We start from the raw sequence: 22629 nt of genomic DNA on the forward strand, positions 1-22629 counted from the left end.
ACAAGGCGAAGCAAATCACACACGGCTCGTTTGGAACTAGGGCTGCAACTAACAATTAGTCAACGTTTATCTTAACGATTAGTGATATCATAAAGCGTACACATATTTAATGGCTCTAATTTTTCCATCAACTTCTAAATGCAGCTTAAGTTATTTTAGGCATGTGCTTACTAACAACCAATATGAGTAATTAATTCAGAAAAATTTATTTTTACTATAACTGTGCTGCTCATGCAACTGTTACAAAAAAAAATTTACTATTAAAATGTTGTCCTTTTTAAAAAAAAAAAAAAAGAGGAAAGACGAATTAAATTAACCTTGTTTATGGATTAAAAAAACAGTTAAAATAGCAGCAATGAAAACAACAATACACACAATCTAACTCCCTCAAAAAGAAAAGAAGCATTATGTGATGTTTAAAAAGCTGCACACTGGTATATTGACTATTGATTAACTCTTGGCAGTTTTAGGCTCCTTAATAGACTCAATGTGTAGAATTGTATCTTTGATTAATTCTTTAAATGTTGGCTATTTAATAGATCGTATATTTAATCTTATGATACCTCTGCATTGGTGCCTGTCAGTCTTACTGAATGTGGGTGTGTTTTTGTTCTGTCCGCATTTGTTACCTCGCCCTTTTTTACGGCATTGCAAATTGACGCTGTTTTAAAAAGTACTCAAATTGATGTAGACAAAGTTTAGCTGGCTGACTTTACTAAAATGAAAGTTAAAGTTAATTTTCACACATTTTCGTCTCACTCTTGTAGCTAGCCAGCAAGGTACAAGCTAACAATCTTACCGAGGCTGAGACCGCGTCCTCCCTTCAAATGTCCGACATCATGTTTCCGCTTCAAATGCTTGCGAATCACAGATGTACAGCCATATAAACAAGGTATGAGCAAGGTATTCATGTTTTTAACAAGAATAGGAGGAAATACAGTACTTTAATCTTAAAAAAAAAACATCTTCTCGGCTGTTTAAAATTGGTGCAGTGGATAGCAAGTTATGTATGAAGTAGCAACTCTTGTTCATTTATTGTGGGAATGTCAGAGAATAAAAGAGTTATGGTTGAAAACAACAAAAGAAGCAATCACATTCCTAAATATAAACATCCCAATGACACTGCAAACTTGTATTTTTGGTGACCTGCATCCATTTAATAATGTAGTGTTTTTCAACCACTGCGCAGCGGCACACTAGTGTGCCGTGAGATACAGTCTGGTGTACCGTGGGAGATGATCAAATTTTTACCTATATGGGTTAAAAATATTTTTTGCAAACCAGTAATTCTAATCTGCAAGTTATGTGTTGTTGTTGAGTGTCGGTGCTATCTCGCGCTCGTCAGAGTAACCGTGTAATACTCTTCCATATCAGTAGGTGGCAGCCGGTAGCTCATTGCTTTGTAGATGTTGGAAACAGCGGGAGGCAGGCTGCAGGTAAAAAGGTGTCTAATGCTTAAACCAAAAATAAACAAAAGGTGAGTGCCCCTAAGAAAAGGCATTGAAGCTTAGGGAACAAAACTAAAACTGACTGGCTACAAAGTAAACAACAACAGAATGCTGGACGACAGCAAAGACTTACTGTGGAGCAAAGACGGCGTCCACAATGTACATCCGAACAGGACATGACAATCAACAATGCCCACAAAAAGAAGGATAAAAACAACTGAAATATTCTTGATTGCTAAAACAAAGTAGATGTGGGAAATATCGCTCAAAGGAAGGCATAAAACTGCTACAGGAAAATACCAAAAAAAGAGAAAAAAAACGCCAAAATAGGAGTGCAAGACAAGAATTAAAACAGTACACATAGGAAAACAGCAAAAAAAACTCACGGCATGATGTGACAGCTCGTGACAGTACACCTACTTTGAGACAAGAGCTATAGTGATGCATGGTTGGTTATGATTTAAAGTCATATCCAACAATTGCGAGAACGACTTTTTACTGTCAACTGAGTTTCGTGTTTTAATAATTTCTGCTGATGGTGTGCCTTCTGAGTTTTTCAACACAAAAAATGTGCCTTGGCTCAAAAAAGGTTGAAAAACACTGTAATAACGTGTCATCAAGCGTTAATTTCAATATGCATCATAACAAAAAGGGTAATACTAAAAAAATGGATAGATGATAGTCCAACTCATACTGACCAGTATATACAAGCTATGGAGATGATATCAGTAGAAAAAACTGCTTTTAGTTTAGATAATAATGAGTCATATATTGGAATATGGGATCCATTATTTAAGTTTGTTTTAACTAATAAATGAACCGGAAACATGACTTATTTTATCTTTGTGGAATATATTGGGCACAAAGTGTTGTCAAGCTTATGAGATGCGACACAAGTGTAAGCCACTGTGACACTATTATTCATTTTTTATTTTTTTTTATTTTTTTATAAATAGCTGTGATGATAATGTCAATGAGGGATTTCCAAACACTGCTCTGTTGGAATTCTTTTGAATATTGCTACTGTTGTTGATATTATTCATTTTTGTCTGACTACTTTTGGATTGTTTTGTGTCATGTTTGTGTGTCCTCCCAATTGTTCTGTTGATTGCTATTCTGAATGTTGCTGGGCCGGGTTTGGTTTTGGAATTGGAATTGTATTATTGTGTATTATTTTGTTGGATTGATTAATGAAAATAAGAAGAAAAAAAAAAAAAGAATAAGAGGAAATGTTCTCACAATTTAAATGTTATCACTGGCGTTGTTTTTGTGAGTGGCAGTGCTGACCCGCTTGCGGCTGGAAAAATACGAGTGATGACGTCAAGACTATTGTCTACAAATATAGTTGTCGGTGACAAATTTTATTTAACTATCTCCACAACCTCTACATGGTTTGAATTCAAATATTGGCACTTATAGGTACAGAGCCCCTAAAGGGCGCACGAGATAGTTTGTCGTGCACACAAAAAAGCATTGGATGCGTGCGTATGGTTTGAGGTGTGTGAAAATGTCAGTTCCGGAGTTAATTCGGCTGTATTTCCAACTACGACTTTCCCCCATGTCCTTTTAGAGGTGTTGTGGCAAAATGTGAATGCCTGCGAGAGCAGCGGATTACTAGGTGAAAGACAAACACTTTATCTTCATGGTTATTGTAACGCTACGTGTTTGACATTATTTAAGACTTTATCGTGCCCGGAAAATGACAGTTTGCCTTTTCTGTGGTATTGATGAGATTTAAAGGAGTGTTGTTAGTCTGATGTTGATGTGATAAAACCTCTTTCTTGTTTGGAAGATACATACAATTGTAACTGTTATTTCTTCCTGCACATAATAAATATGTATAAAGTGTTTGGATGTATTAATTTATGTAAAATTGTCATAAAATGTAATATTGCCTGACAAAAAGTGATTCAATGTAATATTTTGATATTTACACATCGCATATTTACACACGCATATTTTACTAGAATACTCTTATGGGTATCACATCAGTGACGTGCGGTGAGGTTCATGGCTGGTGTGGCACTGACTTCATCACAGTCAGAATTACAAACATATGAACCCTAAAGAGTATCTTGTTCACCATTTGATTGGCAGCAGTTAACGGGTTATGTTTAAAAGCTCATACCAGCATTCTTCCCTGCTTGGCACTCAGCATCAAGGGTTGGAATTGGGGGTTAAATCACCAAAAATTATTCCCGGACGCGGCGCCGCTGCTGCCCACTGCTCCCCTCACCTCCCAGGGGTTGATCAAGGGATGGGTCAAATGCAGAGGACAAATTTCACCACACCTAGTGTGTGTGTGACAATCATTGGTACTTTAACTTAACTTTAACTTTACACATACAAACTGTAGCACACAAAAAAGTATATTTAATAAAAAAAAACGTTATGATGGCCTTACCTTTACTTATAAATGAAGTCCATGCGCCGCTGTTGTGCTGGATTAATGCACACCCGCCGTAGAATGCACCCCTTGACGGGAGTGTTATATCAACTAAAGCCCACACTTAAACTTTCCACATGCAAGATTGAATCTATTTAAAAAAGGTATTTAATAAGAAGCCAAAAAGTGCAAAAACAATAATGTTCGTGTTGGAGGAGTTGTGAATGAATGAAATATGAAATCCGTGCTGCAGTCTGCAAGTGTACCTAATGTTTTGGCCCTGCGGTCATTCACAACTCCTCCAACACAAACATTATTGTTTTTGCACTTTTTGGCTTCTTATTAAATAACTTTTTTAAATAGTGTAACCGAGGGTTTATAAATGTCGCCTATACTGTATGAAACTACAAAATAATAAACACGGAGGCTCCAGTTTACACGAGGACCACTTTATTTACCTTCTTTCAAAAACCTCCGCTCCACTCCAACGTGTCATCACTTCCGCTCTTAGCGCCTTCAAAATAAGAGCGCAAGGTATATACTGTATAACAGCGTATAACAGGAATTTAACATCACAAAGAAGAAAGCCCATAAAAATAGGTTACAATAGATTCAATCTTGCACGTGGAAAGTTTAAGTGTGGGCTTTAGTTGATATAACACTCCCGTCAGGGGGTGCATTCTACGGCGGGTGCATTATCCGGCACAAGGAGGCAGGATTACTGCGAGCCTCAGCCAGTGTGTCTTCGCAGCAGTTTTATGATTGCTCAGCACAAGAAATACGTTACACACATACAGTTGTTGAAAAAATACACTGTACATTATATACCTCAGCTAACTAAACTATGGAAATGTATAATATAGTTCATATAGCAATACGGTCTCACTGCACAGCAGCCCAGCAGTTAGCCGAGTCCGCAATCCATGTTGAGGCTCAACTGAGTGACGTGCCTCAACTGGCTGGTGACTCACCGCAAGTCTCTTCTCAGTATTTGAACGGCAAATGTGAAAATTCAGCGATTTTGAATAAAAATAATCTAAAACTGGTGAAGTTAAATGGAAAATAACTTTATGGTATAATCACTGGATACATATAACAATTTAATAATTTTTTTTTCTTTTTACATTTTTTTTCTTTCCATGATGGCAGGTGAGGCTGAGCCTCACCTGCCTCTAGTGACTGCACGTCACTGTATTACATATATCAAAATCAAATACCTACTGTACTGTTTACTTGTTGAAATACCATTTTTAGAGCAAATATCTACACAAATGGCCACTTTGCTGCTGCCAAACATTGATTTAAAGTAGTATTTTGATATTGACGCATCTTATCTCTGCATATTCTACTAGCATACCCTTATGGGCTTTACATATATATAAATCAAGTACCTACTGTACTGTTTACTTGTTGAAATATTCTTTACAAAGCTAAAATATACCAAAATGACCACTTTGCTGCTGCCAAACATTGATTTCAAGTAGTATTTTATTATTGACACATTCCATCTCTGCATATTTTACTAGAATACTCTTATTAGCATTACATATATCAAAATCAAGTACCTACTGTACTGTTTACTTGTTGAAATAGTACCCTTTTAGAGCTAAAAACTACCAAAATGACCACTTTGCTGCTGCCAAAAATGTATTTCCAGTAATATTCTGATATTGACACGTCATCTCTGCATATTTTACTACATTACCCTTATGAGCATTACATATATCAAAATTAAGTACCTACTGTACTGTTTACTTGTTGAAATACCCTTTTTAGAGCTAAACACTACCAAAACGACCACTTTGCTGCTGCCAAAAATGTATTTCAAGCAATATTTTGATATTGACACATCTCATCTCTGCATATTTTACTAGAATACTCTTATTAGCATTACATATATCAAAATCAAGTACCTACTGTACTGTTTACTTGTTGAAATAGTACCCTTTTAGAGCTAAAAACTACCAAAATGACCACTTTGCTGCTGCCAAAAATGTATTTCCAGTAATATTCTGATATTGACACGTCATCTCTGCATATTTTACTACATTACCCTTATGAGCATTACATATATCAAAATTAAGTACCTACTGTACTGTTTACTTGTTGAAATACCCTTTTTAGAGCTAAACACTACCAAAACGACCACTTTGCTGCTGCCAAAAATGTATTTCAAGCAATATTTTGATATTGACACATCTCATGTCTGCATATTTTACTAGAATTGCCTTATGAGCATTACATATATCAAAATCAAGTACCTACTGTATTGCGTGCACGAGATGCATATCCCAAAAAAAATGGGCTCGTATATAGGAAACCCACCTACACAAAAACAAGTACAAAGAAAAGTGGGTTTTGCACAATATGACCCCTTTAACTGATTCTCTATTTGTGCCGCCAGATTGGAGACCTGAAGTTTTACGTCTTTCGCCACCGCGATACCCCAAAGCGGTCCACGGTGCCCAACAATGTGGCGACAACTAACATGGCCATGGAGACCAAGGTGTAGTACTTGTAGCTGTACTCCAAAATCTGGGAATATTTATCAACAGCACATTTCCACATGTCAGACATTTTCAAACTAGTCTCAAAGTGGTCTTTTTTAAGTCACCATTTCAATGAACAACGGAAGACCAAGCACATGCTACATGGCTGCAACCAGCAGGGGCTCTGTTGATTTAATCTCAACTGGTTTGTATCAAAACAGAAGTTCAGAACCGGCAGAGGGACTGAGGAATAGTAACTGGACATTGAAGTCTGATATAATTATTGATCAGCTGCATACTTACATTTAATGGACACATGAGCACACGCAAAGTGGTTCAATCGAACATAACAAATGCTTACAAATACATTACTAGTAGAGTGGGAAAAAAAAGTTGACTTTAAATGCTTAAATGTGTTTCATTGTATCCATTAAACCGTATCCAATTGTATTTACAAATCCACGAAGTATGTGAAAATACCGTCTAAAAATCGCAAAATGACACAAATTCAGTCAACCATTTTGAATATTCCGCTCCGAAATTCTTTGGTAATTTCCGCAGATTGACATCACTGGAGTAGCACTTCACACTATGGCCATAGTATCAGATCAGTCATACTAAAAATATGCAAAAATTACAGAGAAATGTGCTGTCTGTCATTCACAATCCTTATGTAAGACATGAAGTCCTAAATAAAGACATAAATTGTCTGTCAATGGGGGCTATCTATTTCGCGCACAAAACCCTCTAAATAACCATCCAAAACCCGACAACAATGCTGATCGGAATATTAACCAAATATTAGCGATGTTTTTACAAGCGCTAACGCAGTCGAAATATTTTTTAGCACACAGCTCAGTAACCCTCTGCTGCTTTACTGTGAGCTGGTCGTGACGTCCTGCTGCTTCCGCATCATCGCGTCTCGGCTCGTCAAAGGTATTCTAGATTATAAATCGTGCCTCTCATTTGGATGGAGGATTTAGCCATGCATCTAGAAGTTGTTCATCTGTGACATTCAGTGCATACCTGTAGATGGAGACAAACACTATTGAAGAGGGTATCTCTAGGGAGATGTTTCCTTGTTAACCCCTTGTGTGCATCATGATTAATTCTTCATATATCCCTGTATATATGAAGAATTAACCATGATCCCAAAGTAATCGTTGTTGGCTCTCACAAAGTCTGCATGATTCGCATTGCGATGACGTGACTGGTGAGTTTATTATCTCTCAAAAAGGCTCGGGAATCTCTGAGATTGATACAATTTTAAAAATATCTATTTACTTGCAAACCTTGTAAGTCTTTCGGTGTCATGCATAATTTATAAGATAATAGCTTCAATATAGAGGCAACTTGTTTTTCCAATCTACTGGTTCTTTAAGAAAAAGATACATCAATCCCTGTTTCATTTGTGGTGGTTATTGAATAATTTATGGGACTGTTTAACCACTGATTTGTACATTGAAAAAATATTGTTTCTGTCAACTCCTTATTGTTCAGGTTTGCTATTACTATAGAAACTAGCCATACACTCTGTTAACTCTGCTAGAACACGTCTTTATCTTTTTATGGTATTTTATTGTTTTAAAAAAATGGTAAGCTGTTACACATTAAATACAGTCATTTTTACTCCTCTTTGGACATTTTTAAATGTTAAACTGTAAACAGGAGATATACTGCAATGTAGCTTTAAAAATAAACAAAACAATTACAATCAAATGTGTCTCGAGAAAGTAAAAATCTACCTAGATAGCAAAAGTAACCTCTTTGCATTTAATCAGCGATTAGATGATGTCTTGGTTAGAGACACTGATTGAACAAAAACGTTACAAGAGAGAGAACAAAACAGCAGCTGCGGTTGTTGAATGATATAAAACCATAAACAGTCCAGTCAAAGGTAAAACTTACCCGGATAACGAAGCAACAAACAACTTTTGTGGTTCCAGAAGAGCTTCCAAGAAGTAAAAAGAGTAAACAGACTGTATATTGATAAGTCTGTACAAGCCATCAACAGTTGTGGAAACCCGGAATTGTGAAGTCAAATAGATGGATGGTGGCTCAGAAATAATGAGCGTTAATTATTGATTGACTCGACGTCCCAAAGGTAGCCCTTTTGCAAACATTTTTAAAGTATTTGAATTATTAACTAGAAAATTTGTGCGGAAATTTTGATGGGCCTGCTATCTGTGCCCTGGACCTTTGGCCATATTAGAATGCCAGGCATGTCCAGGGTAAACAAAAAATGTTCTACCCATAGAAAATTGCTACCCAAACTTACTGAACCATGCGCACGCATGTGCTTCAACGCTAAAGGTTTCCTTAAAATAACCATAGCAATAATGGTAAAAACTACAAAAGCATTTGTTCCAGGACCTATTTCGGACATTTTCAGAAAATGTCATCCAACTGGTTGCATTTTTTTTTTTATAGAGCAGCACATTTTTTCACAACACCACGTCTATTTTTGTCCCGCAGCTCGTTTTTGTATGCGCCTGTCGGCATATTAAAGATAAATAAAAGAATAGAGAGATATTGTAGGGGGGTTGTAACATTTTTTCTTGATTAAACTTTTTTTCTTTTTTTTTTTAATAAAAATGTATGTACAGTCGTGGTCAAAAGTTTACATACACTTGTAAAGAACATAATGTCATGGCTGTCTTGAGTTTCCAATAATTTCTACAACTCTTGTTTTTTTGTGATAGAGTGTTTGGAGCACATACTTGTTGGTCACAAAAAATATTCATGAAGTTTGGTTCTTTTATGAATTTATTATGGGTCTACTGAAAATGTGACCAAATCCGTTAGGTCAAAAGTATACATACTGCAATGTTAATATTTGGTTACATGTCCCTTGGCAAGTTTCACTGCAATAAGGTGCTTTTGGTACCTTTTGGACATTCTGGAGGAAAGTTCTGTGGTCAGATGAAACAAAAATGACAACATAAAATCATCAGCCCGGAGGTTGGGTCTTGGGCGCAGTTGGGTGAGCAAACAGGACAATGACCCCAAACACACGTCAAAAGTGGTAAAGGAATGGCTAAATCAGGCTAGAATTAAGATTTTAGAATGGCCTTCCCAAAGTCCTGACTGAAACGTGTGGACAATGGGGAAGAAACAAGTCCATGTCAGAAAACCAACAAATTTAGCTGAACTGCACCAATTTTCACCAATTGTCAAGAGGAGTGGTCAAAAATTCAACCAGAAGCTTGTGGATGGCTACCAAAAGCGCCTTGGCAAGTTTCACTGCAATAAGTTAAGTTAAAGTTAAGTTAACTTAACTTTAACTTAACTTATTGCAGTTAACTTAACTTTAACTTAACTTATTGCAGTGAAACTTGCCAAGGGACATGTAACCAAATATTAACATTGCAGTATGTATACTTTTGACCCAGCAGATTTGGTCACATTTTCAGTAGACCCATAATTAGGGATGTCCGATAATATCGGGCTGCCGATATTATCGGCCGATAAATGCTTTAAAATGTAATATCGGAAATGATCGGTATTGGTTTCGTTATTCAATCAATCATCAATCAATCAATGTTTATTTATATAGCCCTAAATCACAAGTGTCTCAAAGGGCTGCACAAGCCACAACGACATCCTCGGTACAGAGCCCACATACGGGCAAGGAAAAACTCACCCCAGTGGGACGTCGGTGTGAATGACTATGAGAAACCTTGGAGAGGACCGCATATGTGGGTAACCCCCCCCCCCCCTAGGGGAGACCAAAAGCAATGGATGTCGAGTGGGTCTGACATAATATTGTGAAAGTCCAGTCCACAGTGGATCCAACACATCAGCGAGAGTCCAGTCCATAGTGGGGCCAGCAGGAAACCGTCCCGAGCGGAGACAGGTCAGCAGCGCAACCGATGCACAGGCTAGCGGTCCACCCGGGGTCCCGACTCTGGACAGCAAGCACTTCATCCATGGCCACCGGACCTGTGCAACTCCCCCTCCCAAGGAAGAGGGGAGCAGAGGAGAGAAGAAAATAAACGGCAGATCAACTGGTCTAAAAAGGGGTCTATTTAAAGGCTAGAGTATACAAATGAGTTTTAAGATGGGACTTAAATGCTTCTACTGAGGTAGCATCTCTAACTGTTACCGGGAGGGCATTCCAGAGTACTGGAGCCCGAATAGAAAACGCTCTATAGCCCGCAGACTTTTTTTTGGCTCTGGGAATCACTAATAAACTTGTCGGGACATATGGTACAATACAATCAGTGAGATAGGCTGGAGCTAAGCCGTGTAGTATTTTATACGTAAGTAGTAAAACTTTAAAGTCGCATCTTAAGTGCACAGGAAGCCAGTGCAGGTGAGCCAGTATAGGCGTAATATGATCAAACTTTCTTGTTTTTGTCAAAAGTCTAGCAGCCGCATTTTGTACCAACTGTAATCTTTTTATGCTAGACATAGGGAGGCCCGAAAACAAAACAAAATAATACGTTACAGTAATCGAGACGAGATGTAACGAACGCATGAATAATGATCTCAGCGTCGCTTGTGGACAAGATGGAACGAATTTTAGCGATATTACGGAGATGAAAGAAGGCCGTTTAGTAACACTCTTAATGTGTGACTCAAACGAGAGAGTTGGGTCGAAGATAATACCCAGATTCTTTACCGAGTCGCCTTGTGTAATTATTTGGTTGTCAAATGTTAAGGTGGTATTATTAAATAGATGTCGGTGTCTAGCAGGACCGATAATCAGCATTTCCGTTTTCTTAGCGTTGAGTTGCAAAAAGTTAGCGGACATCCATTGTTTAATTTCATTAAGACACGCCTCCAGCTGACTACAATCCGACGTGTTGGTCAGCTTTAGGGGCATGTAAAGTTGAGTGTCATCAGCATAACAGTGAAAGCTAACACCGTATTTGCGTATGATGTCACCTAGCGGCAGCATGTAAATACTAAAGAGTGCAGGGCCAAGAACCGAACCCTGGGGGACTCCGCACGTTACCTTAACATAGTCCGAGGTCACATTGTTATGGGAGACGCACTGCATCCTGTCAGTAAGATAAGAGTTAAACCACGACAATGCTAAGTCTGACATACCAACACGTGTTTTGATACGCTCTAATAAAATATTATGATCGACGGTATCGAAAGCGGCGCTAAGATCAAGAAGCAGCAACATAGATGACGCATCAGAATCCATCGTTAGCAATATATCATTAGTCATTTTTGCGAGGGCTGTCTCCGTAGAGTGATTTGCCCTGAAACCGGATTGAAAAGGTTCACAGAGATTGTTAGTCACTAAGTGTTCATTTAGCTGCTGTGCAACAATTTTTCCGAGAATGTTCGAAATAAACGGAAGGTGGGAGACCGGTCGGTAGTTTACCATGAGGTCAGGATCGAGGTTAGGTCTTTTGAGCAGAGGATGAATAACCACTTTTTTAAATGCTAGGGGAACAGTGCCGGAGGAAAGTGATAAGTTTATAATATTTAACACTGATGGACCTAATAATACAAACAGTTCCTTGATAAGTTTCCCAGGAAGTGGGTCAAGTAAACATCAATCAATCAATCAATCAATGTTTATTTATATAGCCCTAAATCACAAGTGTCTCAAAGGGCTGTACAAGCCACAACGACATCCTCGGTACAGAGCCCACATATGGGCAAAGAAAACTCACCCCAGTGGGACGTCAATGTGAATGACTATGAGAAACCTTGGAGAGGACCGCATATGTGGGGGATGTTGTTTGTTTTATCCCACTTACACGCTGTAATAATTCCTCTAATGTTATTTCATTAAAAATAGAGAGACTGTTTTGGAGGGTGGTATCCGTCGTATATACAGTCGTATTTGTGTTAATAGAACCCAGTTGTAGCTGGGATGCGTTGTCTTTAATCTCCTTTCTAATGAGTTCAATTTTCTTATTAAAGAAATTCATAAAGTCCTCTGCCGAATGGGTGGAGCTACTGGGAGGAGTCCCTTGTTGGGTTAGCGATGCTACTGTACTAAACAGAAATTTAGGATCGTTTTTGTTGAGGTGGATGAGATTTCAGTAGTATTTAGCTTTAGCTAAGGTAAGCATGCGTTTATAAGTTATTAGACTATCATTCCATGCTTGATGGAAAACCTCAAGTTTAGTCGCACCCCATTTGCGTTCCAGCTTTCTACATGATAATTTATGAGCTCTAATTTCTTCTGTAAACCATGGGGTGCGCCTTTTAGGGGCCCTTTTTTGCTTTAGCGGTGCTATACTATCAATAATTTCGCGCAGGGCATTGTCAAAGTTGTTAGTGAGGTTATCAATAGAGCCGACATAATTTGGGAATGGTGCCATTACCGAAGGCAGTAGGTCAGCAAGAGTCATCGTTGTGGCAGCATTAATGCTGTGGCCACTATAGCAGTTATTATTATTATTATTAGCTTTTTGACAATGAGTCAAAACTTCAAATTTTATAAGGTAATGATCGGACATTACTTTAGTATATGGAAGTATCATAACTTTGGAGGTGGTGACACCCCTGACAAGCACTAGATCTATTGTATTACCGTTGCGATGCGTGGGTTCATGTATTATTTGTGTAAGACCACAGCTATCAATTATGGTCTGGAGCGCCACGCACTGAGGGTCCGATGGGGTATTCATATGGATATTAAAGTCCCCCATTATGATTATATTGTCGGCGTGCGTCACTAGATCAGCAACGAACTCTGAGAATTCACTGATAAAGTCCGAATACTGCCCAGGGGGGCGGTAGATAACAGCCAGGTCGAGAGGTAGCGGTGTGACAGACCTCATAGTAAGCACCTCAAACGATTTATATTTATTGTTTAGGTTAGGGGTAAGGTTAAAATATTCATTGTATATTAGTGCGACACCCCCTCCCCTTTTAAGAGGACGGGCAACATGTGCATTCGTATAGTTAGGAGGAGATGCCTCATTTAGCGCAAAAAATTTGTCTGGTTTGAGCCAGGTTTCGCTAAGACCAATGACGTTAAGATTGTTGTCTCTAATGACCTCATTAACTAATAACGCCTTGGGAGACAATGATCTTATGTTTAAAAAGCCCATATTATAGGTATTGGGCTGTTTTGACGAGTTTTTGTTAAGATTATCCGTAGTAGCAATATTAACAATGTTGCGTTTATTATGCGTAGTGCACTTTAAATAGTTTCGACCATATCTAGGAATTGATATAACTGGAATTTTCAGAGTGTTTGCTTGGTGCTGCAATAGACTGGACATATCATAATTTTCCACCTCAGTAGAATGCATGTCCACCTCTGACATAGTCACAACAGAAAAAACATTATGTGAGTTGTGTTTTATTCTAAGAGAATTGCTATGCATACATGGATTATCCAGCCTGGCGCTGGCTAATTCTAGTTTAACTGACTCCTCACCCGGACTAACAGACTCTGTAATTGTCTGTGACCGGGCTTGCTCTAGTGTAGTCAGTCAAGTGAGACTTAAACAGTAGTCTAGGTTTCTAGACAGGATGATGGCGCCTTCCTGGTTAGGGTTGGTTAGGGTGAAGGCCGTCTCTCATCAGCAAGCCTGGTTTGCCCCAGAAAGAGGGCCAGTTATCGATAAACGTTAGTCCCTGTTGTCTACAGAGGATAGTCAGCCACTTGTTAAGCGAGACTAATCTGCTATATCTCTCATCATTGCCTCTCGCAGGCAGGGGGCCAGAGACAATTACTTGATGCCTGGACATCTTTCTGGCGAGATCACAAGTCCTGGCTATGTTTCTCTTTGTAATCTTTGACTGTCTCATCCTAGTGTCATTGGAGCCAACGTGTACAACTATATTCGCATAACTAGTGGTGCGATTAGCCTGTCGTACGTGTTTCCTAGGCCTGTTGCGAGTTAGCTCCCTAAGATTAGCTTCAATGTCAGGTGCTCTGGCCCCGGGGATACACTTTATTGTGGCTGGTTTGCTAAGCTTTATGTTTTGGGTGATGGAGTCCCCTATGACTAAGGTGTGGTGCCCGGAAGACTGGGGTGTAGGACTAGCTAAAGAGCTAAATCTGTTATGCGTCTCAACCGGTACACCGTAGCTTGTAGGCCGCTTAGGACTGCTACAAGCTGGGCTAGTTAGCTCGCTACAGCTAACGCTAGCAGATGTGTCCGCAACATCTAAAGTTACGCCATTACTCTGCTCTAACTGGCGGACACGGCCCTCTAGCAGAGCCAACCTCTCCGTGAGTATGGTGCAAGACGCACAGGAAGCCATTACTCACAGTGTTTTCTGTCACCGAGTGAAGTTCCTGCTGTCCTCCGGGAAGTGGTCACGGTGTGCGGGAGTAGCTTCCTACTTACCTTCTGACCGGCGCTGCCTTTCTCCGCGCTAGCTTAGCAGCTAGCTAGCTGAGGAAGAGGTGGTGAGACAGAGATCGGGTGATTTGCAAGTTACATAGTACCACTAAATATGTTTGAGAAGTAGTAAGAAAGTTGTAGAACAATTAAAATACTTAGCCTATTTCGCAACAGCGAACAGACGGCGAGCAGTCACGCACGGTGAACCGGAACCGGAAATGGTTATGTTCCAACGAACATGACCATTATCGGTATCGGTTTTTAGAAGTAAAATGTATGACGTTTTTAAACACCGCTGTGTACACGGACATAGGGAGAGGTACAGAGAGACAATAAACCTTTAAGGCACTTCCTTTACATGCAGGCCATCCCAGTCACATAATATCTACCGACTTTACTCATCACGAAATAATGCAAGGCATACTTGGTCAACAGCCATACAGGTCACACTGAGGGTAGCCGTATAAACAACTTTAGCACTGTTACAAATATGCGCCACACTGTGAACCCACACCAAAGAATGAATGACAAACACATTTCGGTAGAACATCCGCACCGTAACACAACATAAACACAACAGAACAAATACCCAGAATACCTTGTAGTACTAACTCTTCCGGGACGCTACAATATAAACCCCCCCACTAACCCCTACCCTTCACCTCAACCCCGCCCACCTCAACCTTTCATAGTCTCTCTCAGGGAGAGCATGTCCCAAATTCCAAGCTGCTGTTTGGATAGATAGATAGATAGATAGATAGATAGATAGATAGATAGATAGATAGATAGATAGATAGATAGATAGATAGATAGATAGATAGATAGATAGTACTTTATTGATTCCTTCAGGAGAGTTCCCTCAGGAAAATAAAAATTCCAGCAGCAGTGTACATAATTGAGATCGAATTTAAATAGTAACAAGTAAATAATGGGGGTATAAATGGAAACAGAATAGAAAAATATTACAATAAGAATAAAAATAAAAATCAACAATGAGAATAAAAATATAACAGTAAAATAAGAATATAAAACGAGAAACTAGGCAGTAGTGATCATGTTATGAAAAAGTATTGCACTGTTATTGTTTTGAGGCATGTTAAAAAAAAGAATGCACTTTGTGACTTCAATAATAAATATGGCAGTGCCATGTTGGCATTTTTTTTTGCATAACTTGAGTTGATTTATTTTGGAAAACCTTGTTACATTGTTTAATGCATCCAGCGGGGCGTCAGAACAAAATTAGGCATAATAATGTGTTGATTCCACAACTGTATATATCGGTATCGGTTGATATTGGTATCGGTGATTAAGAGTAGGACAATATCGGAATATAGGATATTGGTAAAAAAGCCATTATCGGACACCTCTACCCATAATAAATTCATAAAAGAACCAAACTTCATGAATGTTTTTTGTGACCAACAAGTATGTGCTCCAATCACTCTATCACAAAAAAATAAGACTTGTAGAAATTATTGGAAACTCAAGACAGCCATGACATTATGTTCTTTACATACCATACATACCAACTTTTGACCACGACTGTATATATACATATACCATTGTATTCAGGATATATAAGTAGGGGGCCCCCCCATCCATCGCTCCATTAGTTTGGGGGTCCCCTATATTAAACACATTTTCTTCATCACCTATGACAAAAAGCTATTATGTCAATGTGTTGTTCAAATAGCTCAGTATATATTGACCCACATTGGATCAGTGTTAGCATCTTAGATGTACAAAATATATCAACACCCGGGCATCCTTCAGTTTTCCTGTTATCGGATATGCAAATTGTTTTTTGTTTTTGTTTTTTTAAGGTGCAATGGCTGCAACAGCAGGTGATCCAGAAAAGAACCAAAATAACTGTTCACATCCTTGACAAAAAAACCTCACATCTTTGCACCGAAATGCAACTCTTCAAAAACCAAACGTGGAAATGTCTGTGGTATAATGTGAGTAAAACATAACGTTTTAAAGGCCTACTGAAATGAATTTTTTTTTATTTAAACGGGGATAGCAGATCCATTCTATGTGTCATACTTGATCATTTCACGATATTGCCATATTTTTGCTGAAAGGATTTAGTAGAGAACATCGACGATAAAGTTGGCAACTTTTGGTCGCTGATAAAAAAAAGCCTTGCCTGTACCGGAAGTAGCGTGACGTCACAGGTTGAAAGGCTCCTCACATTTCCCCATTGTTTACAATGCAGCGAGAGCGATTCGGACCGAGAAAGCGACGATTACCCCATTAATTTGAGCGAGGATGAAAGATTTGTGGATGAGGAACGTGAGAGTGAAGGACTAGAGTGTAGTGCAGGGCGTGTCTTTTTTCGCTCTGACCGTAACTTAGGTACAAGGGTTCATTGGATTCCACACTTTCTCCTTTTTCTATTGTGGATCACGGATTTGTATTTTAAACCACCTCGGATACTATATCCTCTTGAAAATGAGAGTCGAGAACGCGAAATGGACATTCACAGTGACTTTTATCTCCACGACAATACATCGGCGAAGCTCTTTAGCTACGGAGCTAATGTGATAACACATCGGGCTTAAATGCAGATAGAAACAAAATAAATAAACCCCTGACTGGAAGGATAGACAGAAAATCAACACTACTATTAAACCATGGACCTGTAAATACACGGTTAATGCTTTCCAGGCTGGCGAAGCTTAACAATGCTGTTGCTAACGACGCCATTGAAGCTAACTTAGCAACGGGACCTCACAGAGCTATGCTAAAAACATTAGCTATCCACCTACGCCAGCCAGCCCTCATCTGCTCATCAACACCCGTGCTCACCTGCGTTCCAGCGATCGACGGAGCGACGATCATAGATGCGGTCGGCGGCCCGGAGACGGAGGAAGTCAAGGTGAGGTCGGCAGCTAGCGCGTCTGCTATCCATCTCAAAGTCCTCCTGGTTGTGTTGCTGTAGTCAGCCGCTAATACACCGATCCCACCTACAACATTCTTCTTTGCAGTCTTCATTGTTCATTAAACAAATTGCATTTTACCAACACAGATGTCCAGAATACTGTAGAATTTTGAGATGAAATCAGAGCTTTTTGTATTGGATTCAATGGTGTACCAATACTTCCGGTTCAACGATTGACGTCACGCGCATACGTCATCATACATAAACGTTTTCAACCGGAAGTTTAGCGGGAAATTTAAAATTGCACTTTATAAGTTAACCCGGCCGTATTGGCATGTGTTGCAATGTTAAGATTTCATCATTGATGTATAAACTATCAGACTGCGTGGTCGGTACTAGTGGGTTTCAGTAGGCCTTTAAGTATTTAAAACAGGCCAAAAAAAATGGTGTATTTAAATGAGTCAACAGTTTAGTACAGTATATGTAGCCACTGATTTTTTTCTAACCCCCACAGCGACTAATTTGGATGTCCCACAATTTGTTCCACAGCTCTGCAGGCACAAACCCAAACTCTGCCGGTCCCCTATGAATATTGCTGGGGCCTGGAGGAGGGGGTTCACTGGCAGGGGTGTTGTGGTGTCCGTCCTAGATGATGGCATCAACGGAGAGCATCCAGACCTTAAACCAAATTACGTAAGTACCCCCGGGACGGGATGGTATGCTCTCCGCGGTAAGGGGGGCATTAATCATGATCAATCTAGTGCAGCGCTTAGTGTAAGAGCGCATAAGAGAGACAGATATAGCAGACATACTGTAGCTTTTGGGCCAAAATACTTGGAGAGGACTATTGGAATGGACGTTAGACGTCGGATCCACTTAAACATGGAGCGGATTAGTGAATAATGCTCTTTGTGATTGGTTTGATGAAACAGAAGACGGATAGCTGCTGGCATCCTATTATGTGCTGCTACTCATAATCCAATCTCACTCAGGATCCTCTCGCCAGCTTTGATGTGAACGGACAACACCGACGTCCTCCTCCGAGTTATTACGGGACCGCTGCCAACTAGTGAGAACTTTTCACTCTGATCTCCTTGTGCCGTATCCTCTCCAACCCCCCCGTGATGATCCTTACTTTAATTAATGCCCCATTTTCTTATTCATTCTGCTGTAATTACATCCATATATGAATATGCAAATTCCCCACCCATTTTGAGTTCTGTCTTCTCACTAGTTTGATCTAACCGAAATAGCCCAGCTTCATGCAATATGCATCCATGCTTATGTTCTGATGTTCTCCTCCTTTTTTCTCTGCAGCCACGGGACTCGGTGCGCGGGGATAGTGGCCGCCGCAATCCATTCGCCGTGCACAATAGGAGTGGCTTTCCGAGCACGGATCGGCGGTGAGTCCACGTGGAAACACTCCAGGAGGTCGGGCTTTTTTGACAAACATGACCTTTTACGGCTTGCCCCGTCCACAAACAGGCGTCCGGATGCTGAATGGGCTGGAAGGGGAAACGACGGACATCGTGGAGGCGCAGGCGCTGAGCTTCAAACCTCAACATGTGGATGTTTATTTAGCTGGCTGGGGGCCGCAAGACGATGGCGGCACTGTGGATGGACCCGGGCCTGTGACTCGCCTCGCTTTGCAGAACGGCATTGAAACAGTGAGCATATTTCTTCAAATAATGGCCAGTGGTGCTTAACTGCGGACAGTATAAGGCCCCGTTTAAACTAAGCCGGATAAGGTTATCCAGGGTAAATCCCACCTAACTTTATCCGTGTCCACACACAACAATGCCACCGTTTAAGACCCCTCCACCCTCCGTCCGCCAGCGCAATGCGACTTAATACGCATGCGCGAAAAATGCGCACGTCATAGTCACCTCCAGTGTTGCTTTGTGTGCAAGTTCTTAAATTTAACTTATCTGAACAATATCCAGTGTTGTGGTATTTCAATTAACTGGAATCCAGTGTGCTGTAGTGAATCACACCTGAGCCATCATAAATTAATCAAATCGTTAATAAACACGTAAAATTACACAATGTGACGGAGAACATTTGACAACAATCAATCCAGGAAACTAGATATCTGATCAGGATACTCCTCACTCTTTTGCCTTCACCTTCATTGTCCATTCGTTTTTGGTGACTATATACTCTGGACCTAGACGTTGAGTTTGCGACATACATGGTGGACAATAACTGATAGTCTGCTTTGCCAGTCCAAAAGCATTCACCGTTTTCCGTAGTCTTCCCTCGACGACCAGGTAATACAAAGCACACGCTACCTTTTTTATCACATCCACGGGAGCTCGCATTGTCGTTGTCTCTCCTTTGACAAATGGACGATGTTTTTCAGTAAGTAGAATCACAGCTGACCTGGACATTCGAAAGTTCTCTTGCCGTCTGAGAAGTGTTGTATCCGAAATAGCTGCAATCGCTTTCTCTTAAGGTATTCATGTGTGATTTCCACAAGCGTCTGTACATGTAGAAGAATGAGAAACACGGACATGTCTGGATGACTCGCCTCCATATTTCCAGTGGTTAGTTCGGAGTTACGAAACCGCTTTATTATGAAGCTGGCTGTGGTGCGTTCTTTCTGACGTCACTTCCTGTGTGGGGCGCGGTCTTTCCGGCGTCACTTCCTCTCCGAACTCAGTTTGTAAACGATCAATGAGTCCATACAAAGCTAAGAGCCGGAGATTCAAAGAATACACGGCGCACTTACCCGTGTAAAAAATTATCCAAGGAGGGGGACCTTAAACGATGGTTTAGTGTGGCTGAAACGGGGCCTAGGCTAAATAATTATTCGTTTAAGGGGTTATCCGGCTTAGTGTAGACATAGCCTAAGGTGTGTAAAGAGGCGTATATTTAACATAAGGCCTTTATTTGTACAAATGCTTAATAGGCCTATAACGTCCAGATGATCTAAATTTCCCTAACAAGTTCTCTTTATGTAGTTTTTGATCCTGAACATAGTTAGTTTTTGAGTAGATAACTAACTGTCGAGTCTGGCAATGAAAAGCTTCCTTTCCATTGCCAGACTCGATATGCTGCCCCATCTTGGTGTGACGTCACCTACAGAACTGGAGCCTATTTCCTCTGGATAAAGACGCTATTACCGTATCTTTCGGAGTAATAGTTTTAGAAGAAAACCTTTTTTTTTTCATATTTTAGCCACGCCAGATTATACGCCGCAGATAAACAGTACACGGTACGTTGAGATATTTACATAGAAATGTTTTGTAAATGTTTATTTACATACCTTAATTGTTTCCAAACGGTGCCTGAAAGACAGCAGTAAAACGACTGCTCAAACAAGACAGAAAAGTCATTGATATCTTTAATCATCCTTTATAAGATTTTTTTGATAAGGTTAAAGTTAAAGTTAAAGTTAAAGTCCCAACGATAGTCACACACACACTAGGTGTGGTGAAATTATCCTCTTCATTTGACCCATCCCCATGTTCACCCCCTGGGAGGTGAGTGGAGCAGTGAGCAGCAGCGGTGGCCACGCTCAGGAATCATTTGGTGATTTAACCCCCAATTCCAACCCTTGATGCTGAGTGCCAAGCAGGGAGGTAATGGGTCCCATTTTTATAGTCTTTGGTATGACTCTGAGTTTGAAGATTTTTGTCAGGTTTCTTCCTCCTTGTACTTTGTAAACACTTTGAGTTTGAACAGTTTCTTAAAGTGTATTATTTTAGTGCATTGCTGGATTTATTTGCTTAATTCATTCCATACTTTAGCCACTTGCAAAGAAAAAAACGTAAATTAGACACCTTTGTTTAAGCCACAGGTTTCAAAGCTTGGGAATAAAATAACGGTTACAGTCCGGGATTACGGTATTTTGATCACTTAATTGCATGTTTTTGTCACCTTGGTCCACGATTACGACAAAACTGATATGGTAACAGTGTGAGCAAAAAATAATTACAAAACAATCTGGATATCTAACCTCCAAGGTTTCTCATTGTAATCCCATTGGGTTTGAGTTTTTTCTTGCCCTGATGTGGGATCTGAGCCGAGGAAGTCGTTGTGGCTTGTGCAGCCCTTTGAGACACTCGTGATTTAGGGCTATATAAATAAACTTTGATTGATGATTGATTACATTTTACAGTAGTTTGACAAACATACCTTCTTTGCAAAACGGTTCTGATTCAAGTTCCGAGTCAGAGATGTTGCGCTGGGATTCTACCGACAAAAAAAGATGAAAAACACCATAATTATCCTTCAATCGCAGACTTTGGTAGAGGTCAGAGGGGCCGCAGACGCAAATTGGTAGCCACTTCTGTCAATGAATGATGGGTTCTTACTTCTCTGTGAAGCGCTTTGAGTGTCTAGAAAAGCACTATATGTCTAATCCATTGTTATTATTATTAATTTGTATTATTAACCGTACTGTTTCAAGTCTGAAGCCGAGAAAAGGGAGGCTAATCCTGACTGTGAAGCTGCAGATCACTGTGCTCTTTTAGCATGTGTACAAGTATCTTGAGGAAAACATCAGTAGAAGAGGATGCAAAATAGAATACGACCTTCTTTTTTCAATTTTTGAGCAACCGGTCTGTTCCTTTTTCTCTGTTTTCCACCGATTCTGACTCAGTCTTTCTCCCATTGAGGGTGCCCCTGATTTTCGGGATCACATTTGGTTTGAGTCTTAAATTTTCCGTCCAAACTTTGACTTTTTTGAAGTCAGACTAATTATAAAAGTGATAGCTGCAAATGATACTACTTTCGCTTGTTCCATCCAATTTTATACAAGTCAATTTGACTGTAGAGGTCCATACTTTCCTCATATTGCCATCATTTAGAAATGTATGCAGGCCGACCCCTTCTTTAGTTGTATTGCTACAACCCACAACAACGCATCTCGCAGACATATTTGGTAATTCCTTCAAATTCTGTGCGATAATAACATGATTCGGGATGAAGATGCTACCAAAACAACATACCACGCAGTATGAAATTGCCTGCAGGTGACGTCAACACACATTCTGGAGCTAAAAGCGTGCGTTCCAAAATGTGTTAGAAAACAAGCCTAACATCACCAGCGTGGTGAAGTTGGTTACTGGTTACTGGGGTTCAATATCCACCTTCTACCATCCTAGTCACGTCCGTTGTGTCCTTGGGCAAGACACTTCAC

At 39.9% G+C, this 22629-nt stretch overlaps 1 protein-coding gene across 1 annotated transcript in view; it reads left to right on the forward strand.

Moving 5' to 3' along the window:
- Window positions 1–585: 585 nt before the first annotated feature.
- pcsk5a (proprotein convertase subtilisin/kexin type 5a) overlaps window positions 586–22629 on the forward strand; it is a 124743-nt gene continuing 102699 nt past the window's right edge. The window contains exons 1-7 of the mRNA XM_062031209.1: window positions 586–892; window positions 6239–6340; window positions 16423–16557; window positions 18033–18176; window positions 18476–18552; window positions 18801–18886; window positions 18969–19150. Coding sequence (XP_061887193.1) covers window positions 872–892; window positions 6239–6340; window positions 16423–16557; window positions 18033–18176; window positions 18476–18552; window positions 18801–18886; window positions 18969–19150 — 747 coding nt within the window. The 5' untranslated portion in view covers window positions 586–871. The remainder of the gene's footprint in view (window positions 893–6238; window positions 6341–16422; window positions 16558–18032; window positions 18177–18475; window positions 18553–18800; window positions 18887–18968; window positions 19151–22629) is intronic.

The sequence above is a fragment of the Entelurus aequoreus genome, linkage group LG21 (genome assembly GCF_033978785.1).
Source record: "Entelurus aequoreus isolate RoL-2023_Sb linkage group LG21, RoL_Eaeq_v1.1, whole genome shotgun sequence".
In the NCBI taxonomy this organism is placed as follows: domain Eukaryota; kingdom Metazoa; phylum Chordata; class Actinopteri; order Syngnathiformes; family Syngnathidae; genus Entelurus; species Entelurus aequoreus.